Source organism: Lutra lutra, chromosome 1 (assembly GCF_902655055.1).
Source record: "Lutra lutra chromosome 1, mLutLut1.2, whole genome shotgun sequence".
Classification (NCBI taxonomy): domain Eukaryota; kingdom Metazoa; phylum Chordata; class Mammalia; order Carnivora; family Mustelidae; genus Lutra; species Lutra lutra.
Genome location: NC_062278.1, coordinates 197,547,868 through 197,563,381, shown reverse-complemented (window position 1 = coordinate 197,563,381; position 15,514 = coordinate 197,547,868). Strand labels below are relative to the sequence as shown.

The window sequence follows — 15,514 nt, the reverse complement described above, 5'->3', positions numbered from 1 at the left end:
AAAGAATGACGGCTGAGGTAAATGGGTAGGGACTCTTGTTAAAGCTCTACATCCCACTTGCTATGAAGAAATAAAACCAGTCACTTCCCAGTTAGGGTTTCAGTTTTCCCATGGATGAAATTAAGGAACTGGATTAGATGCTCTCTAAATGCCCCTGTGGTTCTAGAATTCTGGATTCAAATTTTTCCCTACAATGCAAAACATCACCATCACCTGAACAACAACAACAAAATCCAGCTGTTGGGGTATAATCGCTCTCCCAAAAAAGATGTTTGACATCATTGATATTTTTAAACACCTATATTGTATCTTAGTCTTGCTACCGTCCTAGGAAGCAATACAATGATCAAGCAAAACAAGGCATTCTTTTTGCATAGAAAATCTAAAAAGTCATGTAAATGTTGAACAATTAACTGTGATACCAACTACATTTCCCGCGGATGCCCACAGATTTTGGAGATTCCGGCGTTGAAAAAGAGAGTATTTCTGCTGGTACCCAGTTAGAGATCTCCAGCCCTGAGAAAAGGGTAAGAGAAAACTAAAGGCAAGGATATACCTAGATTGCTTTTCACTACTCCCCAGCTGTGCAGACGAGAGGGAAAGTTTCAGTTAGCTTCTCATCTGGCGAAACGAAGAGGGGAATCCAGGGGTGAAAGAAACCTCGGGAACCCCACCGCCCCGGAAGAGCTGGGCGGTCTGACCGCTGTGTACAAACAAAGTTGTCGCCATGGAAACCGTCTCGGTCGCCACTGCAGAGACCGGGTAGAAGTTGCCTGGAGAGGGAGTTGCTGAGCTGCGACAGATTAAGATTACCTGTCACAGTAACTCATTACTCAGTTTATTAATTCATTATGAATGGAGGGTTGAAGAATGAGATACATATATGCTTTTTTTGGCTTAAAACAATCCCCATTTATTTGTAACCATTCTATGGCTTGGCTGGGAAGTTCTGATTTTTTTTATTATGTTATATTAGTCACCATACGGTACGTCATTAGTTTTTGATGTAGTGTTTCAAGATTCATTGTTTGTTTAACCTGCCTTCCCTTGGAAGGGACCCAGGGAATCAGGATCTTCAAGTCGGGGCAACTTGCAAGACTGGAAATTTGGATGTGTTGAAAAATAGATTTATGTAAATGCACTCAGAGGTGGATGAAGTCTTCAGATGTTCCCATAGTGACTTCAGCAATATAATTTATGTTGTTTCTGTAGCTGGTATTTGTTTATACAAGAACTTTCTTCAGGAAATCCTTGGCAAAAAAAGGTTAACGGGTGTAAATTTTTCGAGTATGCATGGAGATAGAAATGTGAAACTTTGCTATCTGAGGCTGTGCAATGGATATTCCATCTAAAGGATGAGAGCCTACACATATGCCATGTGTATAAATAAAATTGGGGCATGCGTAAGTCCTGGTGGTGTTTTGATGGCATAGTCATTCAACAAATATTTGAGCATAATTGACATAGAGTGCCAGTCACCATGTAAAGAATTTTCTATTAATTAGAGTACAGGCTACACGCCTATGTCTGGCACACAGTAGGTCCTCTGAAAACATCATTTGGGTGAGTGCATGAACAAGTTAAATATCCTCACTGCTTGTAAAAGTAAGACATCTTTCTGTAGAAAGAAAATACCAGTATAAGTATGTGATGGTTTTTTGGCATTTGCTTAGGCTAAATTACAGGCTGTGGACTTAAAGGAAGACAGAAGTCTTTAGTATCATACCCACAACCTCTCCCAGTTATCCAATCAAACACTAATTTGGTGCTGCAATGAAGAGATTTTTCAAATGCAATTCAAATCCCTAGGAAATTGATGTTAAACTAGGGAAAGTACATGAGTGAGGGTGACTCAATCAGTGGAAATCCTTTAAAGAGAATGTTTAGGCACTGTGCTGAGTCAGACTCTAAACAGCAGCTAGGTTTATAACTGCTCTCTCCTCTCTGGATCTTCCCTTTCTGTCCCTTTCTGACAGCATGCCCTATAGATCTTGGACTTGCTTAACCAGTTCCAACCACAGCTGCATAAGCTAATTCCTTGTAAGAAATCCATAAATATACACATACATAAATACACATGGATAAATATAGGGGACGTATATAATCTGCTGGTTCTGTTTCCCTCATTAAACCCTAATACAATGTATATCTTTTTTTAACAGCTTTATGTAGGTAATAATTTATATACTATAAAAATTTACCATTTTGAAGTGTATAATTCAATAATTTTTTTAGCAAAGGTAGAGAATTATACAACCATTACACCAAGATCCAGATCTAAAACATTTCAGTCACTGCAAAAAGTTCACTTGGGTTCGTGTGCAGTGAATTCCCACTCCCACCTCCAATCCCAGGCAACCACTGATTGGCTTTTGGCCTCTACAGGTTTGCAATTTCTGAAAGTTTCATATAAATGGAATAAAACATTTTGTGGTCTTTTGTGTTTGGCTTCTTCCTCTTAATAAAAACATGTTTGAGGGGCGCCTGAGTGGCTCAGTGGGTTAAAGCCTCTGCCTTCGGCTCAGGTCATGATCCCGGGGTCCTGGGATCGAGCCCCACTTCGGGCTCTCTGCTCAGCAGGGAGCCTGCTTCCTCCTCTCTCTCTGCCTGCCTCTCTGCCTACTTGTGATCTCTGTCTGTCAAATAAATAAAATCTTTTAAAAAAAAACATGTTTGAGATTCACCCATGTGTAGTATGTAACAAAGTTCATTTTTTTTTAAAGATTTTAGTATCATAAAATACTAAAGCCACCCCAGCCGCCCCACAAAGTTCATTTTTATTGCCAAATAGTCTTCCATTATATGGATATACCACATTCGGTTTATCCATTCCCCAGTTGATGGGACGCTGAATTGCTTCCAGTTTGAGGCTATTATGAACAACCCTGACATTAACATTCACGTACAGATGTTAGGATGAATGTACATTTTCATTTCTCATCAATAGAAACCTAGAGTAGAATTACTAGGTTGAGTGGTAAGTCCGTGTTTAACCTTTTAGGAAACTGTCAAACTCTTTCCCAAAGTGGTACATTCCTACCAGCAATGTATTAGAGTTCCAACTTCTCCATGTCCTTGCCAAAACTTGGTATTATCTATCATTTTTATTACAGCCATTCTAAAGGGCATATAGTGGTATCTCATTGTGTTTTCAATTTGCATTTCCCTAAATACTAATGATGTTGAACATCTTTTTGTTACAGGATTTTTTCTCTGCTGGTGCCTGCAGTTCTTAGTCACACCACTTTGAGGAATGAAGAGGTAGACCAGATAGAGTGGTGGGCAGCAAAGAAAGGTTTATTGAGTGATAGTAAAGGAAAGGTTATTGAGTGGTAGTACAAAGCTCCCAAAGAGAGAAGGAACCCCGAGAGGGTTGCCATGGGAATTTCTAAGTTTAGGGGTTTTAATGGGCTTGTTAGCCAGCTGTTTTAATCCGATTAACCCTCCCTGTGCCTGTCACCCATCTATTACATAGGAAAGGGTGGAGGGCTCCTTTTAGGGTAGTGTAAAATCCTTTTAAGGGTGGTTTCCTTTTGGAGCAGGGGCCCCTTGTCCCTGCCTGCCTTCCAACTATCCTTCATCATTTAATGTGCTCATTATCCACTAATGTATCTTTTTTTTTGATGTAATGCTTATTCAAATCTTTCACCCATTTTCAAATTGGATTATTTAACTTTTTATCAGTTGTTAAGAGTTCTTTATATTATGGATTCAAGTCCTTTCAGATAATTTGCAAACACATTCTCTTGGCATACAGCTTATCTTTTCATTTTCTTAATGGTGCCTTTTGAAAAGCAAAAGTCTTCATTTTTTTAAAAGATTTATTTATTTATTTGGGGAGGGAGTGGAGGAAGGGGCAGAAAGAGAGGAAGAGAGAAAATCTCCAGCAGACTCCATGCTGAGCAAGGAGCCCAATGTGGGGCTCAATCCCAGGACACTGGGATCATGACCTGAGCTGAAATCAAGAGTCAGTCAGTCGCTTAACCAACTGAACCCCCCAGGTACCCCTAAGAGTCTTCAAATTTTATAAAATCAAACCTAAGATTTTTTTTTTATGGGTCACACTTTTGAGGCTATTATCTATGAAAGACAGATAAGGTCATGAAGATTTTCTCCTTTGTTTTCTTCTAGTTTTTGGTTTTACATTTAGGTCTATGGTCTATTGACAGTAAATTTCTATATTTGGTGAGAGGTACAGATCCAATCTATCGTTTTATATGTATATATACACATATACAATTTTTATATACATATACAATTGTGTATGTATATGTATACATTTTTATATATACATATACAATTGTTCCACTATTACATCTTGAAAAAGTTGTCCTTTCTGCACTGAATTGCCTTGGGATCTTTGTTGAAAATCAATTGACCATAATGTAAGGGTTTATTTCTGGACACCCAATTCTGTTCTACTGATCTACATGTTTATCTTTATACAATACCACACAGTCTTGATTACTGCAGCTTTAGTTACAGCTTTAAAACTGGATAGTGTCAGTCCTCCAATTTCATTCTTTTTTTTTTCAAGCCATAAGAGACTTTTTTTTCAAAAATTTTTATGTATTTATTTATTTGAGAGACAGAGAGAATGAGAGAAAGAACATGAGCAGATAAGGGGCAGAGGGAGAAGCAAACTATCTGCTGAGCAGGGAGCCCAATGCGGGGCTCAATCCTGGGACTCCAGGATCATGACCTGAGCTGAAGGCAGACGCTTAACCAACTGAGCCACGAAGGTGCCCCTCATTATTTGTTTTTTTATAGAAAGTAGTGATTTTGACCTTCTAGGTCCTTTGCATTTCCATCCAAATTTTAAGATCAGTTTGCCAATTTCTACAAAGTAGCCAGCTGGGATTTTAATAAATCTTTTGCTTTGAAAGAAAAACAGTTAGCTATCTAAACATCTAATTTGCAGCTTAAAATCCCACCTTAAAAGCTCTCTTTCTTAATCTAAAAGTTAGAAATATTATCTATGAGAGCAGAATTTATTTCACAAGTCCTTGATTATTTAAAAGCTCTTATGAATATAACACCAAAACGTGCTTCTATAATGCTATACAAAAAGTTTCTTCTACTTAGTAAATGTGAAAGATGCTAAGAGAACTTATGAGACTAACTTACTATGCTTTATACTATGCATTGTTCTTTTCAAAATTAAAAATGGGAGGGCAGGGAAAAGAAATAAGTCCATATGCACAAGAGTTCTTTATGGAGTTAAATTGTGGTAGGTTTTACACAGGATCTTTGATTTGAATTTCTTATCTTCTACTAATTTTTGATTGCTGTTAAACTAACATTAATTATACCTTATAATAAATGATTAGCTATATCATATATTATTTATACCATGCTATCTAGTGTAAGTTTATATAACAACATAACCATTATAAATCACAATAAATTTTTAAAATAAAAGAAATAACACTGTTGGTGGGAATGTAAACCTGTACCACCGATAGTGGTACAGCCACTACAGAAAACAGTATTAAGATTCCTCAAAAAATTAGAAACAGAACTACCACATGATCCAGCAATTCCACTTCTGAGTATGTATCTAAAGGAAAGAGAATCACTATCTGCACCCCTATGTTCACTGTAGCATTATTTACAATACCCAAGACATGGAAACAACCTAAGTGTAAAGGTCCTTTGAAGGATAAATGGATAAGCAAAATGTGATATAGAAAGACAGAGCTATAGATACTAGAATATTATTCAGCCATAAGAAAGGAAATCTTGCTATCTGTGACAACATGGATAGACATTGAGGGCATTATGCTAAAAGACAAATACTATATGATCTCAGTTATATGTAGAATCTAAAATACAAAAACAAAAACTGAAGACACTGGTGGTTGCCAGAGGCAGGGGAGGATGGAGGGCAGGGGAATTAAGAGAATGGGTGGAGATGGTCAAAAAAGGTAAAAACTTCCAATTATAAGATGAAGTTCTGGGGACATATGTACTTCATGGTGAATATAGTGACCATACAAATTACACATCTGTGAGCTGCTAAGAGAGTAGATCTTAAAAGTTCTCATCATGGCACAAAAATATAACTATGTAAATGATGGATGTTAACTAAACCTTTATGGTAATTATTTATATATATATATGTGCATATATATATATACATATATATAATCATTGCTGTACACATTGGACTACTACAATGTTATATGTAAATAATATCTCAAAAAAATTGGAAAAAAATTTTTAAATGTTAAAGAAACAAAGAGACTGGTCCCTTAAATTAAAAGCAAATGCAGATTATCAAATTTTAATATATAAGTAGCAGATTACCTTGAATTATTACCAGGTACTACTCAAAATTTCTGAGTGCTATCATTCAACATTACAGTATCATATTGACCTTAATAAAAGAAGATAAATGTGTATTAGTAATCTATGTTGTTACCTACCAATGTTATTAACCAAGATGAAGGTAATCACAAGAAACTAGTCTTCACATGCTAATCTTTGCTATATATATATATATATAGAGAGAGAGAGAGAGAGAGAGAGAGAAAATTCCATCAACCATAAACTTTGATTAATGAAATTTAGCTTGTGTTTCTTGGTATGGACTAAGAATGGTAGAATAAAATGATTTTTATTAGCTGCTTCCCCTTTTGGTATCAGGGAAAGCACAGTGTTGGTTCTCTTCTGACTTCAAATCTTAACTATGTAATTTTATATATTTTATGTATACAATTATGCTATAATTTAGCCTCATAAAAATAGAGCTTCAAAAACACCATTTATTATGTATTATTTTCAAATCTGTTGAGTTCAAATCAAATTTTCTATGGGAACTTGTGACACTTTCATTCACTTTCTCTTAAAAGAACTGACAGACAGTGAAAATGTAGGTGGGTCACAGGAATGCAAAAGCCCGTGGCTCTGGGAGTCTCAAACAGACCAGGTTCCTCCACTCACCCCAAACTCCAAAGGCAGAGAGATGAATGGTAGTGAAACAGGAAAGGGATTTATTTCACTGAATGGCCTCAAAGACTGTTTCCAAAGTGCTGACAATATTCTGGGGTTACATAAGGCAAATGTAGGACGAAGGTTAGTGGGTACATGCAGGAGGACAGTAAAGGCCAGAAGGATCACTGTTTAGGGAGTTGGGCCTTGCTGCCTCAGGGCAATCCTTATTGCTTGAGGAGGCAGTTGTTTTTTTTTTTAAGATTATTTATTTATTTATTTGACAGAGAGAGATCACAAGTAGACGGAGAGGCAGGCAGAGAGAGAGAGAGGGAAGCAGGCTTCTTGCTGAGCAGAGAGCCGGATGTGGGACTCGATCCCAGGACCCTGAGATCATGACCTGAGCGGAAGGCAGCAGCTTAACCCACTGAGCCACCCAGGCGCCCCGAGGAGAGAGTTTTGATTCCCATCACAAGATGCACTGCCTATAGGGTCTTTTGCCTGTGTAAAGAGATAAGCTGGGAGGAAGAACTTAATTAAAAAGTTTGAGGTCTAAATGGTGGTAGTTGAATTCCTCTTTCAAAAAGAGTAAGACACTGCACCATAGGTATACCATATTCCTATTTGTGTAAAGAAGTAGGAGGAAGGTATGTATTCATAATACATAAGTGTTTGTGTTTGCACAGGAGTCAGTGGTGGAAAGACTACCTTTTTGTCACATGGGTCTGTCTTATTCTTTAAAAAAAATTTATATATATATATATATATATATATATACACTAAGAGAAGTACGAAAAAGGCATCTGTCTCAAAACTAGGATTAAAACTTCTAATTGTTAAATTACATCAGTTTGCTTGAAGGAAACTCACATTTTCTAGTAGGTCTTCTATCTTTCTTTATAAAGGCTGATTTAAGATTGAGTTCTGCAAAGTTGCATGAAGGAAAATGCTGTGGATAAGAAAAATGCCATTTCAAAACTCTGATTTGTTAAATGAGCTACTATCAACTAGACTACAAAGACTTATTTCCTTTCTTCCTTATGTTAGTCAGTTGACACAAAGTAATGACTTTTATACCTATACTGGAGCCTCGAACTGCATATCTGCATATATACTATCAGTACGCCTTCACCTTATCAAATATTTAGGGTGGGAGGAGGGCAGGACAGGAATAGAAATTTCAAGTAATTGCAAAACCCATCCTCTTTTAGAACACAGTCAAAAGCCTATTTCTTCATGTAAGCCAGAGGGTAAGATATGGCTTATTTACTTATTTATTTATTTATTTACTTAGATTTTATTCATTATTTATTTGACAGGCAGAGATCACAAGTAGGCAGAGAGAGAGAGAGGTGGAAGCAGGCTCCCTGCTGAGCAGAGAGCCCAATGCGGGGCTGGATCCCAGGACCCTGGGCCGAAGGCAGAGGCTTTAACCCACTGAGCCACCCAGGCGCCCCAAGATATGGCTTATTGTAAGCCCAGTACGTAAGCATTCTAGCTGCAGGATAAGGAAAAGTGGATACAATTAGATCATTTGTGGACTGGAGTGACGTCTCAACTTGTCTTTTAAGTCTCCAAGGTTTTTTATTCCCAGTTAATCACCGAATATTAATTATTTGCAACACAAAATCACTCTTGGTATACTTTCTCCATTTGGTTTTCAGTGAAGGCTACACTTCTCGTTTTCTCTTACTGGCTATTCTGTCTCCTGCCATTCATTCAGCAATGTCTGTGACCTTGAGCGGGTAACTTAATCACTCTGGACCTCGTAACCATAAATGAGGCTTTTAGCATAGTATTCGCTCCCTAAATCGTAATTCTTGTATAACGTTAATTGTTACTAAGTACCACAAAAACAGCTGCGTGCGTCTGCGCTGGCCCGGCCTGAAACGAACCCACCCACACCTCGGAAAGGGCGAGCAGCAATGAGAATGCTGTGGAGAGGAACTTGGCAACACTTTCCACGGTAGAAGCCAAGCTGGCAATCCCGGGCGAGCTCTACCCGCCCTGGCTAGAATTCAGAAAAACTGGCCGCTACCGTAGGAGAAGTGGAACCCATGACAACGCCCCAACGACTTCCGGCTTGGCGCACCTTCACTTCAGCCCTATAACTGCACTTTCGATAAACACACGGAGTCCAATATTTCCCTCAGGCATCCCCACAGTTTCTTTATTTCCCCCTCTTTATGGCTTTATTTGAAGATAAAGATTAAGCTGGGAGGGATTACAGATAGGCGTGGCTACGGAAAAAAGGAAGCGTATAAACCGACCTGGCGAAAATGCGGAGCGGAAGTACCTGGTGTCCTCTCCTCTCTGGCCGGAAGTTGCGGGACTGAATGGATTCCGGAGCCGGCTGCTGTAGCTTCTCAATCTTCATCTGAGGCTTGGCGGCCGCTGGGCCACCAGGTTCATGTGGAGACTCCCGGGTTCCCGCGCCGCGCTTCGTGGGGTCCGCACGGCGGTGGAGCGGCACACTCGGTCCGGGGCGGCGACTGAGAAAGCGGCGGGCGCCATGGAGCGCGCTGTAGTGCGCTGTGTGCCCTCCGAGCCTAAGCTAAGCCTGTCGTTCGCGCTGGCCGACGGTAGCCACAAGAACATGCAGCGCGACCAAAGCGAGCCGCTGGGTCGGGCTCTCAGCCGGATAGCAACCAATGCCCTTAAAGGCCACGCTAAGGCGGCCGCCGCCAAGAAGAGCAGGAAGAACCGTCCAAATGCAAGTGGTAGCGTGGCCTGTGCGGGGCCTGGGCCCGAGTCGACTGCGGCCTCCGAGCCCGTGGTGAAGCTGTACTACCGGGAGGAGGCAGTGGCTGAGGACGTGCTCAACGTGGACGCCTGGCAGGACGGCGCGGTGCTGCAGATTGGCGATGTCAAGTACAAGGTGGAGCGCAACCCGCCCGCCTTCACCGAGCTGCAGTTGCCACGCTACATCATGGCCGGTTTCCCGGTTTGCCCCAAGCTCAGCCTCGAATTTGGGGATCCCGCCAGCTCCGTCTTCCGCTGGTACAAGGAAGCCAAAGCCGGAGCGGCAGAGCCAGAGGGCGGGGGCCCCTCGTCATTGTCTCCCTCTTCACCCTCTCCTGGTTGGACGGAGACCGGTGTGAACGAGCGCGTCTACACGCCGTCCAATGCCGACATCGGGCTCCGACTGAAGCTTCATTGCACCCCAGGCAATGGGCAGCGCTTCGGGCCAAGCCGGGAGTTGGAAAGTGTATGTCCCGTGGAGGCAGGGCCTGGCACGTGCACCTTTGACCACAGGCATCTCTACACCAAGAAAGTGACGGACGACTCTCTCATCCGCACGGTCTCTTACAACCTCCTGGCCGACACGTACGCCCAGACTGAGTTTTCAAGGAGCGTCCTTTACCCGTACTGTGCCCCTTATGCTCTGGAACTCGACTACCGCCAGAACCTTATCCAGAAGGAGCTCACGGGCTACAACGCTGATCTCATCTGTTTGCAAGAGGTTGATCGCAACGTGTTTACAGACAGCTTGGTGCCGGCTCTCGAGGCCTTTGGGCTGGAGGGCGTGTTTAGAATCAAGCAGCACGAAGGCCTGGCTACTTTCTACCGAAAGGCCAAATTCACTCTCCTTAGCCAGCATGACATTTCTTTCCATGAAGCCCTGGAGTCCGACCCACTTCACAAAGAACTGCTGGAGAAGTTAGTTTTGTACCCGTCTGCGCAGGAGAGGGTGCTCCAGAGATCTTCTGTCCTCCAGGTAGAGTACCTCTGCCATTCTCTTTACATACTCTTCGATTTTTAGAGCACTGGAAGATTTTTTTCAGATTTTACTGAAGGGTATTTGCTCTTGTATCTTAAGCACAAAGGTTAAACATAGCATTCACTCAGGATACACATGAACACATGAACATTCATTCATTGAGCAAATACTTACTGAGCACCTCTAGTGTGCCAGGCACCTCTGAACAAGACAAACGGACTTTCTTAGTGCGTACAATCTCATGGGAAAGACATGCTGAATACAAGAATATGGTATTTAGGGGCACCTGGGTGGCTCAGTGGTTAAAGCCTCTGCCTTCGGCTCAGGTCATGATCTCAGGGTCCTGGGATCGAGTCCCGCATCCGGCTCTCTGCTCAGCAGGGAGCCTGCCTCCTCCTGTCTCTCTCTCTCTGCCTGTCTCTCTGCCTACTTGTGATCTGTCAAATAAATTAAAAAAAAAAATCTTAAAAAAAAAAGGAATATGGTATTTAGTATTTCACTCCTTGCCAAGCACTGTTCTGATGCATTTTAAAGCACTTAAAATTTAATCACTAAATTTTGTTCCTGAAATTAATATTATAGTATATGTTAAGTAACTGGAATTTAAATAAAAACTCAAAACAAAACAAAAAAAGTACTTAATAAGTGGCATGTTTAATGAAATATTCCACAAATATTAATATTTTGATTTTGGTCATAGTAATCCTGCTATTTTTACAGATCTTATTTTGTAAATGGGGAAATGGTCAAGTTTACTTACCCAAGTTCACATACGTTTGGAGCCAGGATTCTTAACCCAGTTACTTATATATTACATCATCACTAAGCAGGTGTTAAGCTGCCTTAGTTTTTAAAAACATGTTATTTATATATTTGTCCCGAGTTTTCAGGTAACTGGTTTTGTTTATAGTAAGATTTTGGAGTAGCTATCTCTCTCTCTCTCTCTGGTTTTTTGTTTTTTTTTTTTTCTTCAAGCACCCAGTGTGTTTCATGCACCTCTTTGTAAGCTCATTCACGTGAATCCGTACAACAGCCCCCCTTGAGGTGGACAATAGTGTCTTAAACCGGTGACCAAACTGACTTGGGAAAAAAGTGTCTCTCTCCAGGTCACACAGCTATAAACAGTTAAGTGTGGGCCTGACTTCAAACTCTGCCTTTACTCACTTAAAAACACCAACCTTAATGTTGTTCTCTAAAATATATCCTTTTCTTCCTTCCTATATGATGGACTATTATTAAAAAACATGTTATTCTGAATCCAGTTCATGTGTATCCTGAAGCTTGTAGCCAAAGTTAGATTTCATACTTGCAGTCATACTTTTCAGTCAGGGAAGGTTATGAAATGTCAGTTCATCATATAGTCTTGGATTAAGAAAAAACGTTCAGGAGATTGATGGCAACTGGACTCTTGGCCCTTTGTTTATTTTAGGTTTCTGTTCTTCAGTCTACAAAGGACTCTTCTAAAAGGATATGTGTTGCTAATACCCATCTCTACTGGCATCCAAAAGGTAGGTTTTAGTGGTTTTCACAAGTGATGTAAACATGGTAACTTAAGTAGGGCTGTTCTTTTTACATACATCTTTATTTCTTTCAGTTTTATTGAGATATAATTGTCAATAGCATCATATAGGCCTAAAGTGGGACTTAGATATGTTGCAAAATGATTGCCATAGTAAATTAACATCCATCACCTCATGTAGATTTGAAAAAATGTTTTTTTCCTTGTGATGAGAGAACTTATAGGAGCTACTCTTTCAGCAACTTTTAAATATACCATATATCATTGTTAACTGTGCTCATTATGTTGTACATTACATCCATATACTTACGTGCCTCATAACTAGGTGTTTTTTACCTTTGGGCCACCTTCATCCAGTTCCCCTTCTCCAAACACATATTTTGAATGTCACCCAGATACTGTATGTAGTTTGTGGGCTTTTTTCTTCTTAAAGGCAACATTTGAAAGTACTTATAATAATGTTTTTTATATTCACAGGTGGGTACATTCGTCTCATTCAAATGGCAGTAGCCTTGGCTCACATTAGACATGTCTCATGTGACCTATATCCTGATATACCGGTTATATTTTGTGGAGACTTTAATAGTACCCCATCAACAGGAATGTATCATTTTGTTGTCAACGGCAGCATCCCAGAGGATCATGAAGACTGGGCTTCCAATGGGGAAGAGGAACGGTGCAACATGTCCCTTACCCATTTCTTCAAATTGAAAAGTGCTTGTGGTGAACCTGCTTACACAAATTACGTTGGTGGCTTTCATGGATGTCTGGACTACATTTTCATTGACTTAAATGCTCTAGAGGTTGAACAGGTGATTCCATTACCTAGTCATGAAGAAGTTACCACCCACCAGGCCTTACCTAGTGTTTCCCATCCCTCCGATCACATAGCACTTGTATGTGATTTAAAATGGAAATAGATTTGTGTTTAATGGAATCTGTGTTAGTAGGAAATTTAATATGAATCAAAGCTTATGTCTAACCTTCAAAGAGGAAAACTAGACAGATAAATGTTGTTACTCTACTAGTTAGTTCCAGTCTCTTCATTACACAACTGTTCATAATATTTGCAGTTTCTCCACTTCTCTTTTTTTCCTATTGTTGAAGGAAAAACAAATATATTTATGACTCCCAGGAAGAACACTGAATTATGTACATTTTTATAAGTACCTTTTTTTTAAACTAGGAATTAAGAATTTTGTAAAAAAAAAAAAAAACCCATTTGAATGATTCTTTAATTTTTCTATCATAACACATTTCAGATTGAATCATGTTTGTATAATTAGGGAAGAATGCATACAGGTTGAAGTGAGAGGCCTAAGTCTGACATGAAGGAGTAACATTAGAGTCTCCCTCTACCTCAGGTTGGCTAGCTATTTAATACAACTTCAGAGCTTTAACAGAAGATTAAACTACGCCATCACCAATTGTTATTGCTTCTCATCTTTAGTTTTTCAGTTAACATAGGGTATTATCGTCCTGTTATTTTTAGGATTTTACTTTTTAGTATGTGGTACAAATAGACATTTATATTCTTACTGCAGCTCATTTGAACTTTTAGGATGCAAGCACAATTTAGTGTTCAAAGCGAATAACAGCATATTCAACTTGATCCAAATTTCTTCAATAATTTCTTGCCCATAAAAAATGTTCATAAATCAGTAGGGTGTTGGACTATATCGTATTACAGAATGCAGCATAAGAGATTACCTTATGAGAAACTGCCTACTGATATGGGCTTGACATTTTGGGTGAAGCTTTGAGCATTTCCCTGCTGGAAGTATTTTTGAAATTGTTGGGTTTTTAAAAATAGAAAAGGGAGTAGTGGGGCTTTTGAGCATTTCTAAAATAAACTGTTCTTTTTATAGACTTGAGCATTATAGTCTGAGTTATAGGAAAACATTGTATATATAATTTATATACTATAAAAAATTTAAATATGAAGCCAAACTTTTTAAAATTAGAAATTGAAGTTTAGTGATTCGTTTCTAGCCTAGAGTGGTAACTGAGCTCTTCTAACTCAGTTTTTACCATACCTTATTTGTAATGCTTTGGCTGTTACTTTTTAATGTTCAAGATAACTACAATGTTATCTCATATTTCTGTGCTTAGTTTCATTATCTTAGATATTAAAAGCCCACTCACTTCAAGAATTCTGATTTTCCACAGTCATGAGAGCTTTTGTCCCAAATTCGTTACTAATCTCTAAACCCAGTACCATAAGAACTTTTTTGATAGAGTAGGCTGTCCTTTCATATTCTTACTATCCACTGTATTGTTAACTCTTTAGTAAGTTTGAGAATGAGTTTTAGAGTTCAGTTTGAACATTAAAGTACTTAAAACACTGGAAGGGGAAAATTAAAGTGGCAGTTTCCTGGGATCTTGTTTAGAAAAAGCTGTAAAAAGTAGATGCTTTCAAATTGTGCCTTCCTAAATAACATCTTTGAGAGCACTTTAACATTAGTTTAGAAATACATTAATATATTAATGCCAGAATCTGGTTCTTTTGCAAAATACATATTTTTTTCTTTTTAAAATGTGTTTTTGGTCTGCTTTCAAACAGGTTGACAGGACCCTTAAAATAACTTGAGAGAAAAAGTTTCTAAGCAAAAAGTTGAGAAACATTTTGAAAAAAGAAATGGGAGCATGATATGCTCACTCATGCCCATGAGGAAATCTTTCAGATTCTGTATTAACACCATGGCTAGCTAGATTGAACTTTTGTCTGGAAGAACTAATCACTTATCAAACATTCCACATTCTGAATCTTTAAATTTGATATTTACTCAGTGTGTGATCAGATTATATCGGCATTTCAGAATAGCAGAATGTAGAATCTTATTGTGAAGTGCTGTATACTCTGGTCACTATGCAGATATATTACTATGATTGGAGTCCAAAGGTAGGGAACACTAAGAAAATTGTATAAATAGGATACCAAAATTACCTTGTATTCATGAGTTAGAATAAAGTGGTATTCAGAAATGTTTATTAGCTTAAAGCCATTTTTGTGATTAAATATTTCTATTTGGATTTTTTAGTACATTTAATTTAATAAAGTATGGAAAGCACCTCTCTTTATGGTGAACCCATTTTATGATGTCACAAGTTCTTGCTATAGGAATTAACATTCCAAAATGGTATATTATTGATTACAAAAGACTAAGAAAATTATAGAACACTGTCCTGTTAAATGAACTCTTACTCAGTTGCCATTGCAGACATACACTATAGTTCATAATACATTAGCAAAAAAATCACTTGGCTGTAATGTGAAGTTCTTTAAAATTCCGAATACCAAAATCAGTTTCAAATTTCCAAGTATTTCACTGGGTAGTGAC

At 38.9% G+C, this 15,514-nt stretch overlaps 2 protein-coding genes across 7 annotated transcripts in view; one reads left to right on the top strand and one right to left on the bottom strand.

Moving 5' to 3' along the window:
* DNAH12 (dynein axonemal heavy chain 12) overlaps positions 1-8,999 on the bottom strand; it is a 224,768-nt gene extending 215,769 nt beyond the window's left edge. Inside the window, exons 1-3 of one of the 6 annotated variants that reach the window (XM_047691438.1) lie at positions 8,782-8,999; positions 7,804-7,882; positions 6,429-6,489 (exon numbers count right to left, since the gene is read on the bottom strand). The gene's annotated coding sequence lies outside the window, so the exon portion shown is untranslated. Of the gene's footprint in view, positions 1-556; positions 679-6,309; positions 6,380-6,428; positions 6,490-7,803; positions 7,883-8,781 lie in introns of those variants that run through there. The other 5 variants (XM_047691441.1, XM_047691430.1, XM_047691439.1 and 2 more) reach the window with 5 other exon arrangements.
* Positions 9,000-9,241: 242 nt separating this feature from the next.
* PDE12 (phosphodiesterase 12) lies at positions 9,242-15,250 on the top strand. The gene is made up of 3 exons (XM_047691466.1): positions 9,242-10,651; positions 12,084-12,162; positions 12,651-15,250. Exons 1-3 carry the CDS (start codon positions 9,344-9,346, stop codon positions 13,091-13,093), a joined length of 1,830 nt encoding a protein of 609 aa, XP_047547422.1. The 5' UTR covers positions 9,242-9,343; the 3' UTR covers positions 13,094-15,250.
* The last annotated feature ends 264 nt before the right edge of the window (positions 15,251-15,514 follow it).